The 19320-nt window shown below is 40.5% G+C and overlaps 1 protein-coding gene across 6 annotated transcripts; it reads left to right on the forward strand.

The window, feature by feature from the left end:
• The first annotated feature begins 1339 nt into the window (after positions 1–1339).
• On the forward strand, positions 1340–19096 carry LOC106584153 (ubiquitin carboxyl-terminal hydrolase isozyme L5). Of its 6 annotated transcripts, none has more exons than XM_045706137.1 (13): positions 1344–1649; positions 2143–2259; positions 2356–2414; positions 2721–2784; positions 2881–2986; positions 3602–3727; positions 4228–4289; positions 4523–4653; positions 5474–5537; positions 5685–5787; positions 8299–8412; positions 8553–8651; positions 18824–19096. In XM_045706137.1, the coding sequence occupies exons 3-13, from the start codon at positions 2393–2395 to the stop codon at positions 18866–18868; spliced, it is 936 nt and encodes a 311-aa protein (XP_045562093.1). In that variant the 5' UTR covers positions 1344–1649; positions 2143–2259; positions 2356–2392; the 3' UTR covers positions 18869–19096. The 6 variants fall into 6 exon arrangements, with proteins under 6 accessions (XP_014024549.1, XP_014024552.1, XP_014024551.1 ...); XM_045706138.1 differs by having other exon boundaries at positions 2143–2235; XM_014169077.2 differs by having other exon boundaries at positions 1343–1649; positions 2143–2418.
• The last annotated feature ends 224 nt before the right edge of the window (positions 19097–19320 follow it).

Genomic DNA, 19320 nt, shown 5'->3' on the forward strand with positions numbered 1-19320 from the left:
TCTGACCCACTGGGAATGTGATGAAATAAATAAAAGCTGAAATAAATCATTCTCTCTACTATTATTCTGACATTTCACATTCTTAAAATAAAGTGGTGATCCTAACTGACCTAAGACAGGGAATTTTACTAGTATTAAATGTCAGGAATTGTGAAAAACAGAGTTTAAATGTATTTGGCTAAGATGTATGTAAACTTCCGACTTCAACTGTACGCGTCATCTCACCACCTAGTCTGATTGGTCGTTGCCCGAGAACCGTAAACTGGCATACGTGTCATCACACTCCCTCATCTGACTGGCCGAGTAGGCAGGCCTTATGACTTTGTGGCTGTGGTACACTACCGTTAAAAAGTTTGGGGTCACATAGAAATGTCCTTGTTTTTGAAAGAAAAGCACATTTTTTGTCCATTAAAATAACATCAAATTGATCAGAAATACAGTGCAGACATTGTTAATGTTGTGAATGGCTATTGTAGCTGGAAACGGCTTATTTTTAATGAATATCTACATAGGCGTACAAAGGCCCATTATCAGCAACCATCACTCCTGTTTTCCAATGGCACATTGTGTTAGCTAATCCAAGTTTATAATTTTAAAAGGGTAATTAATCATTAGAAAACCCTTTTGCAATTATGTTAGCACAGTTGAAAACTGTTATACTGATTAAAGAAGCAATAAAACTGGCCTTTTTTAGACTAGTTGAGTATCTGGAGCATCAGCATTTGTGGGTTCGATTACAGGCTCAAAATGGCCAGAAACACATAACTTTCTTCTGAAACTCGTCAGTATTCTTGTTCTGAGAAAAGAAGGCTATTCCATGCGAGAAAATGCCGAGAAAATGCCAAGAAACTGAAGATCTCATACAACGCTGTGTACTACTCCCTTCACAGAGCAAACTGTCTCTAACCAGAATAGAAAGGAGTGGGAGGCCCCGGTGCACAACTGAGAAAAGGGACAAGTACATTAGAGTTTCTAGTTTGTGAAATAGACACCTCACAAGTCTTCAACTGGCAGCTTCATTAAATAGTACCTGCAAAACACTAGTCTCAACGTCAACAGTGAAGAGGTGACTCCGGCAAAAAATACTCAGATCATAATTATATCCAGAAAATGTCCCATATCGTTAAGATTCTTGTTTTGTCCACACCCTTACAAAACATGAATTGAATTATTTAAATAATTGTAGCTGAGGCCCATCGTTTTTTCATCACTCACGTTCGAAGATATTAACATTTTATATTCATCCAATGTCTGCCTTGTTTCTGTATGAAGTGATGACATAATCTCTGATCATGCAGTTCCGTGTGCGCATGTGCTGTTGGTCCGTATAAACTGGATGCAACCCGGATATAGGTGGCAATGAATTGGCGTATGCGGACGTGAGTAGATTTTCTTGCAAACAACCGGAGGACATCTTGGATGCGGTATCCAGTTCTTATAATACTTCAGTTTACGTGACATATTGATTCATTTTGTTAGCTAGGTAGCTAGCTAAGCTAACAAACCACTACGAATATTAGATTGCAGTAAAATCATATGCCCTACAGTCTTTTTTTGAAATCATAACAAAGAAATGTCTGGGAGCGCAGGAGAATGGTGTCTTATGGAAAGTGATCCTGGTGTTTTCACAGAATTGATCAAAGGTTTTGGTGAGTGCGCTCTATGCTAACTAGCTAGTCTACTATTACTCGCTAACTCGATTGCCAAAAAGCTCTAGCCAAGTCTTTGCATCATTGGCAATGCACATAAATTATTAGTGTTAGGTTGCAGTCCAGCAAATTTCATGATTCTATTTGCGAACCAGATTCAACACACCCTAGTTATCTGCTACAGCGAACATGCTAGCCAGGTGGCGTCGTTGATTCATTACGGGATAATTATGAGAGAGAATTAGCATGCTACCACGACACTTAGGTGTGAATGTATCGGCGCTTACTAGTTTAGCTAGCTGATACTATTGAAATTCATTTAGAAACTGACAAATCAATTTTACTGCATGCCTTTCGATTGAATATTGTACGCAATATGATCAACTCGATGGATAACCATAGCTTGTTGGTGCAGTTCTCTGCCAATACAAATGGCAAACTAACGTTAGTAGATGGATAGTCCTGTCCACTAATGGTTTAACTTATGTCATAGATGGGCAACATTGATGGAGGTGGGGGCAACAAAAAACGGAACTCGTCATGAGAGGCCGCAGTGGGTCTGCATATCCTTATCCCCCCCGTGACAGCTAAGATGCATTTCATTTTTAAAGTTAATTTCCTGCAATTCTACACATTTTACAATTGGGGGGAGACGATTTTGCAATTTTATAACTAATTGAATGCAATTTTACTCATTTTGCTATAGGGCGGAGGCAAATGTTTCCAGTTTTTAATGACAACTGATGATCAATGGGCCCCACCCCGGTCGGTAATTCATTCAACCTTGCTTACTACAAGTTTAGACTGGTAAATTAGCTGGCCGCTAGACAATCTAAAAAAACATTTGCTGACTTTAGTGACTGCTGATGCACAACCAAATTTCGAAATTGCACCTTGTGTATTCTGTTATTATAACCCTCAACAGTAAGTTGAGACCGTGACATTTTGGGGTTCTTGGGCCTACAAAAGAGGGGTCATTTTGCCCATCCCAAAAGAGGGGCCAGTTTGCCCTTCCCTGGTTTATGTAATTATGTAGTAGTTAACCCAGCTTTCTCCTTTCTACTAACCCAGGTTGTAAAGGAGCTCAGGTGGAAGAAATATGGAGTATGGAACCAGAGAACTTTGAAAACCTCAAGTAAGCCATGGCCCATGCCCTAATCTCTTTACTTCTAAACACTTTTATAAGTTCATAGTATTGCAGTGGTACAATGTTTCTCTTTCTTCCTTCAAGACCAGTTCATGGGTTGATCTTCCTGTTCAAGTGGCAACCAGGTGAGGAGCCAGGAGGATCTATCGTTCAGGATTCAAGGCTTGACAACATCTTCTTTGCCAAGCAGGTACATGGTTTGTTTTTACATCTGTATTCATTGTCTGTATTGCAGAGTTAGAACATTCCAAATTGCTCTCTGAAGTATTCTCAGAAGTCTCTTGTTTTTCTTCCTGGCACAGATTCTGCGGATAGCGGCTATTTCGAAGAGTTTACCTGTGCATTATCATTGTGATGTGGTTGTTTTTTAAAACTTCAAGTTCAATGTGTTGACTAAGTCTGTTCTGGATAAGAGCTGTCTGCTTAATGACTAAAATGTAAAATTACAGGATCTCATTTGATGTCTGTCTCTCCTGTGTGTGTGTGTGCGCGCGCGCAGGTTGGCATTTATTGAGATGACTAATGTACTGGAGGCAGCTCTGGAGAGTGGTCACTAGCTGGCATAGCCGCAAAGTTATAAACAACCATTTTTAAACCTAACCTTAACCACACTGCTAAGCCTAATGCCAAACCTTAAATTGAATACCAAAAAGCACATTTTTGTTTTCATGAATTTTTACAATCTAGCCAATATTTTCTTTGCAGCTGGCCCATCCAGTGGAAACTGCTCTGTTCTGCCTCTAGGGAAAGACGCATGACAATAAATGTAAATAACCTGCTGTCAACCTGCTGTGTGCTGTTTCAGGTGATAAACAATGCATGTGCTACCCAGGCCATTGTGAGCGTGCTGCTGAACTGTACCCACTCTGACATGCTGTTGGGAGAGACACTCACAGAGTTCAGAGAGTTTTCACTCAGCTTTGATGCAGCTGTAAGTTGATTTTGATTATCTTAAGGCAGCGTTTAGTTTTTGCAAGCGTTTTTATTTATTTATTTTTTTTGTCCTTTTTTGTCCTTGAGATGTGCATAACACTTAGCCTGGTTGACGTGACCCACATGGTACACAGCGAAGAAGAGCTGTGACATACTGGTCTGGACAGGAGGCAATTTGTTGGTTTAATATTTGCCCAGACATTGAGAGACTTTTTTGATTTGGTTCTCTCAAAAGTTTTTTTTTTTTCCCCCCTGGGGTCTGAGAACTCGTGTTTGGATTTGAAAATGCAACAGTTGTAAGGGAAGGGGGCATCGCTCGGAAATGTGTGTGGCTGTATATGTATTTTTTTGAGTGAGAGAAACAGAGGAGAACCATCCACAGTAAAATCTCAGCCACCTTCATTATTGATGCATCGTGCAGAAATTAAACAGACCCTAAAGTCAGGAGACTACATAAAACTCACACACTGATGCTTTTCTCTCGTCTCTTCTATAAAGATGAAAGGTCTGGCTCTCAGCAACTCTGAAGTTATTCGACAAGTTCACAACAGCTTTGCCAGGTGAGTTGACTTTTAATTTCAGCGGGATCGTTTATCACTGCTAACGTCACTAGATTAATCGAAAGGCTTGGCTCTAAGTAGACAAACTGCCATTTTTGATTGAATGTTTTTCATAAGACATTACCCACAGAGCTGAAAATGAAGAGAAAAAAGGCTTTGGTTTTAATACCATTTTAGTTTCTCTGCTAATGAAAGCTAAAACTGTCATCTTTATTGTGTTTCATTTTTTTCAGACAGCAGATGTTTGAGTTTGACGCCAAGTCTTCAGCAAAGGATGAGGATGCGTTCCACTTTGTGAGCTACGTCCCTGTCAACGGCAGGCTCTATGAGCTAGACGGCCTACGTGAAGGACCCATCGACCTCGGTACGCACATTCCGGTCATATATTTAGCTTTATAGAGATATAAAGTTGCTGTTTTGTCCTACATATAATTTTACCACAGTTTAAATGTTTGTAGTGTTTCATAGTAGCAGTTTTAGTTAGCTTCGTGAATTTGAAATAAGCTTTCAGATTCTTTTAGGTTTGATATATATTCTTTTAGCTTTTAAGTGTTTCATTTACATTTTTTTATATTGAATTGTGACTGTGGCCAGTAGTGCAGTTAATCTCGTCTTGAACCTGACACTTTCTTCAGAAACACCCTTGATGATTATCTACACCAGGCTTCCCCAACTGGCACATTTTTATTTTATTGTTGGACATAAAATACTTTAAAAACACAAGCAAATCAGCTCCAACTGATTTTAATTTTGGAATCTGTTCCAAAGTTTTTCTACACATAAGATAGTTTATTTAACTAGGCAAGTCAGTTAAGCACAAACTCTTATTTACAATGACGGCCTAGGAACAGTGAGTTAACTGCCTTGTTCAGGGGCAGAACAACAGATTTTTACCATGTCAACTCAGGGATTTGATCTAGCAACCTTTCGGTTACTGGCCCAACGCTCTAACCACTAGGCTACCTGCCGCCCCAACAACGTATACAAATTTAAGCAAGGTTTGAAATGATGTTTTAGTGAAATATGATATCTGTTTGGGCTTCTTGCAGTCAATTTGCAGTCTGCAAATGATTTGTCATTATGTTCTGGCCCCCTGACCATCCTCTCAAGAACAATCGTCCCGTGGCTAAATCTAGTTGATGATTGATCCCTGATCTACACTTTATGCTTGTTTTGTGTTTCAGGTGTATGCAACCAGGACGATTGGATCAACGCAGTTCGGCCAGTGATTGAGAAAAGAATACAGAAGTAAATATTTTTTCACAAGTAAATATACCATGGTAAATAAGTGTCATATATGGTTGCTGTTTGTGTTGCTCGTTGTGCTACGCAACTTCTAACTGACTCAATTATAAGAAAATGTAAAACAACTGCATTTTCTGTCCCTGTTATCAGGTACAGTGAGGGAGAGATCCGCTTCAACCTGATGGCCATTGTGTCTGACAGGAAGATGATTTACAAGAGGAAGATAGCCGAACTACAGATCCAGCTAACAGAGGTAAGTGGTGTTGCAGTTATTCATGGTTCAGCCCTCAGGCCAGGACTATACAATTACAGTGCCTTGCGAAAGTATTCGGCCCCCTTGAACTTTTTGACCTTTTGCCACATTTCAGGCTTCAAACATAAAGATATAAAACTGTAATTTTTTGTGAAGAATCAACAACAAGTGGGACACAATCATGAAGTGGAACGAAATTTATTGGATATTTCAAACCTTTTTTTAACAAATAAAAAACAGAAAAATTGGGCGTGCAAAATTATTCAGCCCCTTTACTTTCAGTGCAGCAAACTCTCTCCAGAAGTTCAGTGAGGATCTCTGAATGATCCAATGTTGACCTAAATTACTAATGATGATAAATAGAATCCACCTGTGTGTAATCAAGTCTCCGTATAAATGCACCTGCTCTGTGATAGTCTCAGAGGTCCGTTTTAAAGCGCAGAGAGCATCATGAAGAACAAGGAACACACCAGGCAGGTCCGAGATACTGTTGTGGAGAAGTTTAAAGCCGGATTTTGATACAAAAAGATTTCCCAAGCTTTAAACATCCCAAGGAGCACTGTGCAAGCGATAATATTGAAATGGAAGGAGTATCAGACCACTGAAAATCTATGAAGACCCGGCCGTCCCTCTAAACTTTCAGCTCATATAAGGAGAAGACTGATCAGAGATGCAGCCAAGAGGCCCATGATCACTCTGGATGAACTGCAGAGATCTGCAGCTGAGGTGGGAGACTCTGTCCATAGGACAACAATCAGTCGTATACTGCACAAATCTGCACTTTATGGAAGAGTGGCAAGAAAGCCATTTCTTAAAGATATCCATAAAAAGTGTTGTTTAAAGTTTGCCACTAGGCACCTGGGAGACACACCAAACATGTGGAAGAAGGTGCTCTGGTCAGATGAAACCAAAATCGAACTTTTTGGCAACAATGCAAAATGTTATGTTTGGCGTAAAAGCAACACAGCTCATCACCCTGAACACAACATCCCCACTGTCAAACATGGTGGTGGCAGCATCATGGTTTGGGCCTGCTTTTCTTCAGCAGGGGCAGGGAAAATGGTTAAAATTGATGGGTAGATGGATGGAGCCAAAAGACCTGAGACTGGGATGGAGATTTGTCTTCCAACAAGACAATGATCCAAAACATAAAGAAAAATCTACAATGGAATGGTTCACAAATAAACATATCCAGGTGTTAGAATGGTCAAAGTCCAGACCTGAATCCAATCGAGAATCTGTGGAAAGAACTGAAAACTGCTGTTCACAAACGCTCTCCATCCAACCTCACTGAGCTCGAGCTGTTTTGCAAGGAGGAATGGGCAAAAATGTCAGTCTCTCGATGTGCAAAACTGATAGACATACCCCAAGCGACTTACAGCTGTAATCGCAGCAAAAGGTGGCGCTACAAAGTATTAACTTAAGGGGGCTGAATAATTTTGCACGGCCAATTTTAGTTTATTTGTTAAAAAAGTTTGAAATATCCAATAAATTTCGTTCCACTTCATAATTGTGTCCCACTTGTTGTTGATTCTTCACAAAAAATTACAGTTTTATATCTTTATGTTTGAAGCCTGAAATGTGGCAAAAGGTCAAAGTTCAAGGGGGCCGAATACTTTCGCAAGGCACTGTACCTGCCACCAAGGCCATTAATAGACTTCCACCCATGTCACTGCTTTTGATCAAGTCCTTTAAAATGTCTGCTTATGATGAAAGAAACATCTATCCTATCTGTGTTTAGTACTGTTAGTGTCATCCCAGAATTTCCGTTAGCCGGTTATTGACTGCTTTTTGCTGATTATAAATGAATAAACACCGACATATAATAATTTGGATGAGATAAATATTCTCTATAAATCAAATTAGGGGAGGTTGTATTTCATTCGCGTCTTCTCTGCCTGTCTTGTCTTGAATTTGCGCTCTCACTGACAAACTTGCAACATAGTGTCATGGTAGGAGCCGCAAAGTTTCCCGGCACAAGTGAGTCTGTGACAGACATGGCTGTATGCAAGCAGGTGACAAATGTTCAGGTATTTTGTGACGTTTTGCTAGATTAATCTACCTAAAAGACAATTTACAGAAATGTCCATCAAGGAGGACTATTTAGCTGAAGTGATATTGCTTCCTTCTCTTCCTCTAATCTAGCTTGCTTAAAAATGCCCAAAACAGTACAAATCAAGCTAGCTGGTTAACTAGCAACTGTATAAAGGATGAAGGCACATACAAGTGGAAATATAAATTTATAAAAAACTGAGGATTTTTACAACCCAGATGGACAGAGAGACGTGCATTGTTCTATTCACCTCGTCGGCTAACAATCTTCCTTGCATAATAACTACAGTCTCTTCCATGTGGTTGCAGTGGACACTCCTAAAAAAACATTACCCTACACGTGGTGGTATTCAGATGGGTTTCTATTTGATATGGCTGGTAAATCTCGCAATTGTCCGGCAAACTAAAATCTGGTTTGACATTTGACCGAATGGGAATTCTGTCTCACCATTTCTCCAGGAAGAGCCAATGGACACAGACCAGAGCAGCACCCTCCTCAGCTCCATCCAATCAGAAATCGCAAAGTATCAGCTGCTGATCGACGAGGAGAATCAGAAGCTCCAACGATACAAGGTATGCTCGCTGACCGTGGGTTTATAGCTGTCAGATAATATAATATGGGCATTTTAGAAGATATGCAGTCATTTCAATACTATAGTATAACGCTTGATGTTTTTCTCGAACATTGTGTGTATACATATTTTTTGATGTAGATCGAAAACATCCGAAGAAAGCACAACTACCTACCCTTCATCATGGAACTACTGAAGACACTGGCAGAATACCAGCAGTTGATACCATTGGTGGAAAAGGTGAGGAACAGCTGAGGCCAGGAATGTGAATTTGGTGTATAATATTATTTTATGTTATGATATTTGAAGGTACTCTACAAACCGTTGTGTTAAATGCACAATTTTGAGTTCTGTACGAGGGGAACAAAACTGAACAAGAACACATTTTTTTGAGAAATGGAACCGTGAACAAAACAGAACCTTTTATTTTCAAATCAAGTTTATTGGTTGCATAAAAAGATTTGCAGGTATTATAGCAGGTGCAGCGAAATGCTTATGTTACTAGTTCCAACAGTGTAACAGAATGTCTAGCAAATACAAATCAAAACAAGAAATGCCTGAACGATAAATTATAAATATATGGTGTGTGTATAGACAGTATATAATTTGGAAAATAAAATTGTATGCACAGTAGTAGGTATATTAGGATGACCTACATTGAGAATACAGTATATACATACATGCACAGTAAATAAACAACAGTATGTGAAGTGACCAGTGTTCAATGTCTCTATATACATGGGGGCATTAGTCTCAAACGTAATCATGACATGCCAGCAACAAACACTGACACTACACATCCAAGTATAACTGATCAAATTATGAAAGACAAGCATTGTCATTTTGAATTCTGTGAAGTGGTTGTGGAAGCGGTGAAAAATAAGTTGTCTATCAACAAATACAAGCCACCGGGGTCTGATAACTTGGATGGAGAATTACTGAGGATAATAGCAGATGATATTGCCACATCTTCAATCTAAGCCTACTAGAAAGTGTGTGCCCTCAGGCCTGGAGGGAAGCAAAAGTCATTCTGCTACCCAAGAATAGTGATCCCCCTTAACTGGCTCAAATAGCTGACCAATCAGCCTGCTACCAAACCGTAGTAATATTTGGGAAATAATTGTTTGACCTGATACAATGCTAGTTTACTTTAAACAGACTTTCGGCACGCTTATAGGGAAGGACATTCAATAAGCAGGGCACTTACACAAATGACTGACTGGCTGAGAGAGATTGATGCTAAAAATATTGTTGGGAGTGTTTTGTTAGGATTCAGTGCAGCTTTTGACATTATCAACCATAGTCTGCTGCTGGAAAAACGAATACGTTATGGATTTACACCCCCTGCTATATTGTGGATAAAGAGTTACCTGTCTAACAGAACAGTGTGTTATTTAATGAAAGCCTCCAACATAATCCAGGTTGAATCAGGAATTCCCCACTGCAGCTCTCTAGGCCCTTGTATTTTTTTTTCAAACATTACTAATTACATGCCACTGGCTTTAAGTAAAGCCAGAGTGTCTATTTATGCAGATGACTCGGCACTATACATGTCAGCTACTACAGTGACTGAAATGACTGCCACGCTTAACAAGAAGCGGCAGTTAGTTTCAGAATGGGTGGCAAGGAATAAGTTAGTCCTAAATATTTCAAAAACGTAAAGCATTGTATTTGGGACAAATCATTCACTAAACCCTAAACCTCAACTAAATTTTGTAATGAATAATGTGGAAATTGAGCAAGTAGAGGTGACTAAACTGCTTGGAATAACCCTGGATTGTAAACTGTCATGGTCAAAACCATGTTAATACCATTGGAGGCTCCTCAGAGGATTAAGGGGAGGGCCATCCTCAGTGAATTTCATAAGTTCTAAAACATTCAAAGTTGTCCGTTTTTAGATAAAGCTATACTAAATATTACCACGTCACCAAATGACTGATTTAAAACACTATTTTGCAAAGGTCAACGGTACTCTGTAGGGTAGCACCATGGTGTAGCCGGAGGACACCTAGCTTCCGTCCTCCCCTGGGTACATGGACTTCAATACAAAACCTAGGAGGCTCATGGTTCTCACCCCCTTCATAGACTTGCACTGTAATTATGACAGGCTGGAGGACGTCCTCCGGAAGTTCTCCAGCCTATCAGAGCTCTACAGCATGAACTGACATGTTGTCCGCCCAATCAAAGGATCCGAGAATTAATCTAGTACTGAAAGCATGAGCTACTGCTAGCTAGCACTGCACTGTATACAATGTGGTGTTTAGTTTACTTGGAGAGAGACAATAGTTTAACAGTGTTTTAAAAAAATGTAATTATTTTTGTTTCACTTACCTAGCAAATGTAGCTAGCTAGTTTAGCCTACTCAAACAGAGGGATGCTATGTTAGCTAGCTGGCTATCTAACACAACACTGGAACTCTGCCAAGTCAAGGTAAGCTTTTGCTATTACTAATTTATTGCCACCGGGGCCTGCCGGTATAACTACTTACTGACTGTACACTAATGTTACTCTATGATTTTAGAGGGTTTACTAACACGTTCTATTAGCAATGCTGACTATGAAATTAGTTTAGCTAATATGGTGACAACAATAAAGGCTGTAGAGGTTTGGCTTTGAATTCTTTGTTGCCTGGTCACATACAGCTGATTTGTTGTGCACTGAAGTCCACAAGGGAAGAAAAGGAATACAACGTGGCTGTTATGAGAACTATATTTTTAAGTGTGATCAGGGGTGTATTCATTCGGCTGATTTCTGATGAAGAATGTTACTTAAACAGAACAAAATGGGGATAGACATACCTGAATTTGTCCAATAGAAACTCTTGTTTGCAACTGTTGGACTAATGATTACACCTATATCAGCTAGATGCAGGCAAGAATGTGCAAGGCGGTATTGAATGTCACTGTCTGTCACTTCAAATTTGTCTCTCGACCTGTGTGTAAACTTTACGTTGTAATCTTTTTTTCATAGGCTAGATTGTAGCAACCTCATGATGGGTATAGGGAAAACTCGATTATCATTTAGTAGCCTAAACCTATCGCTGTTGCATTGAACTGGGTGTATGGAATATGAATGGCAGTTATCCACTATGCTGTAATAGATATAAGGCTATGCTCGTGGGGGGAAAAAAACTGTCCGCCCTCGTCTTAAGCGGCACTGACCGCCACTGGTTGATACAACAGTAGCTAGGATGGGGAGAAGTCGGTCCATAATAAAGCTTCTTAAAACCTCTCTGGGCTAGGCGGGACGAATTCGTCCCACCTACGTAACAGCCACTTTAAGCCTGTGGCGCGATTTTCAAAACCTTAAAAATCCTATTACTTCAATTTCTCAAACATATGACTATTTTACAGCTATTTAAAGACAAGACTCTCGTTAATCTAACCACACTGTCCGATTTCAAAAAGGCTTTACAACGAAAGCAAAACATTAGATTATGTCAGCAGAGTACCAAGCCAGAAATAATCAGACACCCATTTTTCAAGCCAGCATATAATGTCACCAAAACCCAGAAGACAGCTAAATGCAGCACTCACCTTTGATGATCTTCATCAGATGACAACCCTAGGACATTATGTTATACAATACATGCATGTTTTGTTCAATCAAGTTCATATTTATATCAAAAACCAGCTTTTTACATTAGCATGTGACGTTCAGAACTAGCAAACTTCCGGGGAATTCGCTAACATTTTACTAAATTACTCACGTTAAACGTTCACAAAAAGCATAACAATTATTTTAAGAATTATAGATACAGACCTCCTCTATGCACTCGATATGTCCGATTTTTAAAATAGCTTTTTGGTGAAAGCACATTTTGCAATATTCTAAGTACATAGCCCAGGCATCACGGGCTAGCTATTTAGACACCCGGCAAGTTTAGCACTCACCATAATCATATTTACTATTATAAAAGTTTGATTACCTTTTGTTGTCTTTGTCAGAATGCACTCCCAGGACTGCTACTTCAATAACAAATGTTGGTTTGGTCCAAAATAATCCATCGTTATATCCGAATAGCGGTGTTTTGTTCGTGCGTTCCAGACACTATCCGAAATGGTAAAGAAGGGTCGCGCGCAATTCGTGACAAAAAAATTCTAAATATTCCATTACCGTACTTCGAAGCATGTCAACCGCTGTTTAAAATCAATTTTTACGACATTTTTCTCGTAGAAAAGCGATAATATTCCGACAGGGAATCTCCTTTTCGGCAAACAGAGGAAAAAATCACAAAGGCGGGGGCGGTCGGGTCACGCGCATAAGCCCAGAGTCCCTTGATCGGCCACTTGAGAAAGGCGATAATGTGTTTCAGCCTGGGGCTGGGATGACGACATTCTGTTTTTTTCCCGGGCTCTGAGCGCCTATGGAAGACGTGGGAAGTGTCACGTTAGAGCAGAGATCCTTAGTAAAAGATAGAGATGGAAAAGAAGTTCAAGAAATGGTCAGACAGGCCACTTCCTGTAAAGGAATCTCTCAGGTTTTGACCTGCCATTTGAGTTCTGTTATACTCAGACACCATTCAAACAGTTTTAGAAACTTTAGGGTGTTTTCTATCCATATGTAATAAGTATATGCATATTCTAGTTACTGGGTAGGAGTGGTAACCAGATTAAATCGGGTATGTTTTTTTTTATCCAGCCGTGTCAATACTGCCCCCTAGCCCTAACAGGCAACAATATCAACAAGACAAGTCCAACAGGCCTTAGTTTTCTCACCAGGATTACTGTTCAATCGTGTGGTCAGGTGCCACAGAGGGATCTCTGACAATTACAATTGGCTCAGAACAGGGCAGCACGTCTGGCCTTTAAATGTACATGGAGATTTAACAACAATAATAATAATAATAATAATAATATGCATGTAAATCTCTTATGGCTCAAAGTGGAGGAGAGATTGACATAATCACTACTAGTTTTTTGTAAGAAGTGTTGACATGCTGAATGCACCGAGGTGTCTGTTTTTAAACTACTAGCACACAGCTCGGACACCCATGCATACCCCAAAAGACATGCCACCAGAGGTTTCTTCACAATCCCCAAGTCAAGAACCGACTGAGAGTCACACAGTACTACATAGAGTGGAACTCTATTCCACATCAAATCACATTTTATTTGTCACTTGCTCCGAATACAACCGGTGTAGACCTTACAGTGAAATGCTTACTTTCAAGCCCTTAACCTGTCTGGGAACCTGGGACGTTTGCGTCCCACCCTAGTCAACAGCCAGTGGAATCGCGGCGCGCGAAATACAAATACCTCATAAATGCTATAACTTCAATTTCTCAAACATATGACTATTTTACACCATTTTATAGATACACCTCTCCTGAATCGAACCACGTTGTCCGATTTCAAAAAGGCTTTACAGCAAATGCAAAACATTAGATTATGTTAGGAGAGTACCCTCCCAAAAATAATCACACTGCCATTTTCAAAGCAACTAGCATGCATCACAAATACCCAAAACACAGCTAAATGCAGCACTAACCTTTGACAATCTTCATCAGATGACACTACTAGGACATCATGTTACACAATACATGCATTTTTTGTTTGATAAAGTTCATATTTATATATAAAAACAGCATTTTACATCGGCGCATGACGTTCAGAAAATATTTTCCCTCAAATCTTTCGCTGAATCAGCGCTACAATTTACTAAATTACTATTCGAAAACATTGTTAAAATGTAATATGGTCATTCAAAGAATTATAGATTAACATCTCGTGAATGCCACCGCTTTGCCAGATTTAAAAATAACTTTACTGGGAAATCACACTTTGCAATAAACGAGGTGCTATGCTCAGAAAAATAGGCTAGGCGATATACTATTGTAAATATTCCCTTACCTTTGATTATCTTCATCAGAAGGCACTTCCAGGCCTCCCAGGTCCACACCAAATGTAGTTTTGTTCGAAAAAGTTAATAATTATATGCATATAATAGCCCGTGATGGCGAGCTATCTACTCAGAATATTGCTAAATGTGCTTTTGCCGAAAAGCTATTTTAAAATCGGACATAGCAATTGCATAAAGGAGTTCTGTATCTATAATTCTTAAAATATTTTATGTTTTTTGTGAACGTTTATCGTGAGTAATTTAGTAAATTCACAGGAAGTTTGCGTTGGGTATGCTAGATCTGAACGTCACATGCTAATGTAAAAAGCTGGTTTTTGATATAAATATGAACTTGATTGAACAAAACATGCATGTATTGTATAACATAATGTCCTAGGTGTGTCATCTGATGAAGGTCATCAAAGGTTAGTGCTGCATTTAGCTGTGGTTTGGGTTTATGTGACATTATATGCTAGCTTGAAAAATGGGTGTCTGATTATTTCTGGCTTGGTACTCTGCTGACATAATCTAATGTTTTGCTTTCGTTGTAAAGCCTTTTTGAAATCGGACGGTGTGGTTAGATTAACGAGAGTCTTGTCTTTAAAAATGGTGTAAAATAGTCATATGTTTGAGAAATTGACGTAATAGCATTTCTAAGGTATTTGAATATCGCGCCACGGGATTCCACTGGCTGTTGAGTAGGTGGGACGATTTCGTTCCACATACCCTAGAGAGGTTAAGAATATGGCGATAGGATTTTTCGCTGGATGTTGATCCCGCATACGGGACGGAGACCGTCAAGAGGTTTGAAGTAATAAAAATAACATAATTAAAGAGCAGCAGTAAAATAACCTCTTACATCTAGATGTTCCGCTAGCGGAACACCTGCTCCAATATCCAATGATAGGCGTGGCGCGAATTACAAATTCCTCAAAAATACAAAAACTTCAATTTTTCAAACATATGACTATTTCACAGCATTTTAAAGACAAGACTCTCCTTTATCTAACCACACTGTCCGATTTCAAAAAGGCTTTACAGCGAAAGCAAAACATTAGATTATGTCAGCAGAGTACCAAGCCAGAAATAATCAGACACCCATTTTTCAAGCTAGCATATAATGTCACAAAAACCCAGAAGACAGCTAAATGCAGCACTAACCTTTGATCTTCATCAGATGACACACCTAGGACATTATGTTATACAATACATGCATGTTTTGTTCAATCAAGTTCATATTTATATCAAAAAACAGCTTTTTACATTAGCATGTGACGTTCAGAACTAGCATACCCCCCGCAAACTTCCGGAGGAATTTGCTAACAATTTACTAAATTACTCAAGATAAACGTTCACAAAAAGCATAACAATTATTTTAAGAATTATAGATACAGAACTCCTCTATGCACTCGATATGTCCGATTTTAAAATAGCTTTTTGGTGAAAGCACATTTTGCAATATTCTAAGTTCATAGCCCAGCCATCACGGGCTAGCTATTTAGACACCCGGCAAGTTTAGCACTCACCAATATCAGATTTACTATTATAAAAGTTTGATTACCTTTTGTCTTCGTCAGAATGCACTCCCAGGACTGCCACTTCAATAACAAATGTTGGGTTGGTCCAAAATAATCCATCGTTATATCCGAATAGCGACGTTTTGTTTGTGCGTCCCAGACACTATCCGAATGGTAAAGAAGGGTCGCGCGCATGGCGCAATTCGTGACCAAAAAATTCTAAATATTCCATTACCGTACTTCGAAGCATGTCAACCGCTGTTTAAAATCAATTTTTATGCCATTTTTCTCGTAGAAAAGCGATAATATTCCGACCGGGAATCTCCTTTTCGGCAAACAGAGGAAAAAAATCACAAAGACGGGGCCGGCCAGGTCACGCGCCTAAGCCCACAGTCCCTTGATCGGCCACTTGAGAAAGGCGATAATGTGTTTCAGCCTGGGGCTGGGATGACGACATTCAGGTTTTTCCCGGGCTCTGAGCGCCTATGGACGACGTAGGAAGTGTCACGTTAGAGCAGAGATCCTTTGTAAAAGATAGAGATGGCAAAGAAGTTCCAGAAATGGTCAGACAGGCCACTTCCTGTAAAGGAATCTCTCAGGTTTTGACCTGCCATTTGAGTTCTGTTATACTCACAGACACCATTCAAACAGTTTTAGAAACTTTAGGGTGTTTTCTATCCATATATAATAAGTATATGCATATTCTAGTTACTGGGTAGGATTAGTAACCAGATTAAATCGGGTACGTTTTTTAGGATAACAGTATCGTGGCTATATACAGGGGGTACCGGTACAGAGTCAATGTGCGGGGGCACAGGTTAGTTGAGGTAGTAAAGTAACTATGCATAGATAATAACCAGATTAGCAGCAGTGTAAAAGAGGGGGTGGGGGACGACGATGACAACGCAAATAGTCTGGGTAGCTTGCACACACAGCTGTTTGATTTTTATGGCTTGGGGGTAGAAGCTGTTAAGAAGCCTTTAGGACCTAGACTTGGTGCTCTGGTACCACTTGCTGTGCAGAGAGTACAGTCTATGACTAGGGTGGCTGGAGTCTGACAATTTTTAGGGCCTTCCTCTGACACCACCTGGTATAGAGGTCCTGGATCGCAGAAATTCTCCCAGTGACGTCCTGGGCCATATGTACTGCTCTCTGTGGTCGGAGGCCGAGCAGTTGCCATACCCAGCAGTGATGCAACCAGTCAGGATGCACTCTGGTGCAGCTGTAGGTCTTTTTGAGGATCTGAGGACCCATGCCAAATCTTTTCAGTCTCCTTAGGTGAAATAAGCTTTGTCGTGCCCTCTTCACAACTGTCTTTGTGTGTTTGGACCATGATAGTTTGACGTGGACACCAAGGAACTTGAAGCTCTCAACCTGCTCCACTACAGCCCCGTCGATGAGAATGGGGCTGTGCTTGGTCCTCCTTTTCCTGTAGTCCACAATCATCTCCTTTGTCTTGATCACGTTGAAGGAGAGGTTGTTATCCTGGCACCACACGGCCAGGTCTCTGACCTCCCTATAGGCTGTCTCATCATTGTCGGTGATCAGGCCTACCGCTGTTGTGTCGTCAAAAGAATGATGGTGTTGGAGTCGTGCCTGGCCGTGCAGTCATGAGTGAAATGGGAGTACAGGAGGGGACTGAGCACGCACCATTGAGGGGCCCCCGTGTTGAGGATCAGCATGGCAGATGTGTTGTTACCTACCCTCACCACCTTGGGGCGGCCCATCAGGAAGTCCAGGATCCAGTTGGAGAGGGAGGTGTTTAGTCCCAGAGTCCTTAGCTTAGTGAAGAGCTTTGAGGGCACTATATTGTTGAACGCTGAGCTGTAGTCAATGATCAGGTAACTGATGCAAGTAGTAGAATCCGACTAATAAACACACCTCATGGAACAGCAGGGACTGTGAAGAGAAATACACGCACACAGACACTTGCACACACACTCTACACACATGTATATTGTATGGTGGTTTTACTGGCAACAGCTAATGATGATCCCTAACAAATACAAAAGGTGTAGGGCAGAGTACTGGGCAGGTAGCTGGTTAGTGATGGCTGTTCAACAGTCTGATGGCCTGGTGATAGAAGCTGTTTCTCAGTGTCTTGTTCCTGGCTCTGATGCACCTTGACCTTCTATCTGCTAGCAGAGTGATCAGACATTGGATCGGGTGGCTGAGGTCCTTAATGATCTTCTTGGGCTTCCTATAACACCGGGTATTAGGGGCCATGCCTAATTTCTTCAGCTGCCTGAGGTTGAAGAGGTGCTGTTGTTCTACCTTCACCACAGTGTCGGTGTGGTGGGACCATTTCAGGCCCTCAGTGATGTGCACGCCAAGGAACTTGAAGCTTTTGACCATCTCCACCGTGGCGCTGTTTGTGGATGTGGGGGGGGGGTGTGCTCCCTCTATATCCTGTAGTCAACAATCGGCTCCTTTGTTTTGTTGACATTGAGGGAGAGGTTATTTTCATGGCACCACTCCAGTCTTGAGAACTGGTAATGTCATTTTTAGTTCCAAAAATATTCCTAATGTCTATGTCATTTGGTGAAGTTATTGCTTGTAGTAGTCTAAACACTTTCCAATTCACTCCATGATGATCAGCGCTTCATGCCAAGCCCCCTCAATGTCCACCCCTCTCTCTCGCTCTCTCCCCACCCATGAAATTTCAGTCGCATCTTGCACCTGCGCTTTTCTCACCAATCAAACATCTAAACAACTATCTTACCTGTTTCACAGCGAGCTTCTCTGTGCTAATTGGAGTGCATTTTAATGAGCAAAATGTAAAAACAATGTTGATTTCACAGGTAAATAAAAATTAGCGAAAAGGAAAAATATTAACCTTTTTGTGGTTCGAACTGGTTCAGAATGTTTTTTTTTTCTGCCATGGTCAGAACACCGTAACGATATATAATTACCATTCCAACTCCTGTTCTGAACTAATTTGAGTGTTGTTCTTGATATACAACTGATGCCCACTAGAGGGTAGTATTAACCTATCATAGACACCTGCTCACTGGCGCTAAACTATTTCATGTATTTGTGTGTTCTGCTCCCCAGGCAAAAGAGAAGCAGAGTGCCAAAAAAGTCCAGGAAGCAAAGTGACCCCACAAACACACGCTCTTGTCAGTCATCTTATTCATGTGAAAGGCCATGGACCCTCTCCACACAATTGTATCCTGTGACCCCCGCCAGACACGAGCACAGGCGGTGGGACAGAGAACTGTGTTGACTGTCCCACCCAGGTCTACCCTTCAGCTGTAATGCATGCCTGGAAAGATATGTTTAAATGGGCTTGTCTTATTTTCATAATAAAATGTTTAGATGTTTGAACATGCTGTAGTTTTATTGTTAATTGCATTTCATCATTGTGGCCTACATGGTCAAGTGTGTTGTTTTTAATAGTTGTTGGGTAGCCTAGCGGATAGACCATTGGGCCAGTAACTGAAAGGTTGCTAGTTTGAATCCCTGAACTGACTAGGTAAATCTGTCAATCTGCCCTTGAGCAAGGCACTTAACCCTAATTGCTCCAGGGTCGCCGTCAATAATGTCTGATC

This window comes from Salmo salar, chromosome ssa23, assembly GCF_905237065.1.
Source record: "Salmo salar chromosome ssa23, Ssal_v3.1, whole genome shotgun sequence".
Taxonomy (NCBI): Eukaryota; Metazoa; Chordata; class Actinopteri; order Salmoniformes; family Salmonidae; genus Salmo; species Salmo salar.

Bases quoted from the DNA above. Each gene is read 5' to 3' on its own strand.
- LOC106584153 (XM_014169074.2), top strand. From the start codon at position 1,574: ATGTCTGGGAGCGCAGGAGAATGGTGTCTTATGGAAAGTGATCCTGGT. The intron at 3,728-4,227 runs GTAAGTTGATTT...TCTTCTATAAAG, and splicing joins CACTCAGCTTTGATGCAGCT to ATGAAAGGTCTGGCTCTCAG. The intron at 8,413-8,552 runs GTATGCTCGCTG...TTTTTGATGTAG, and splicing joins AGAAGCTCCAACGATACAAG to ATCGAAAACATCCGAAGAAA.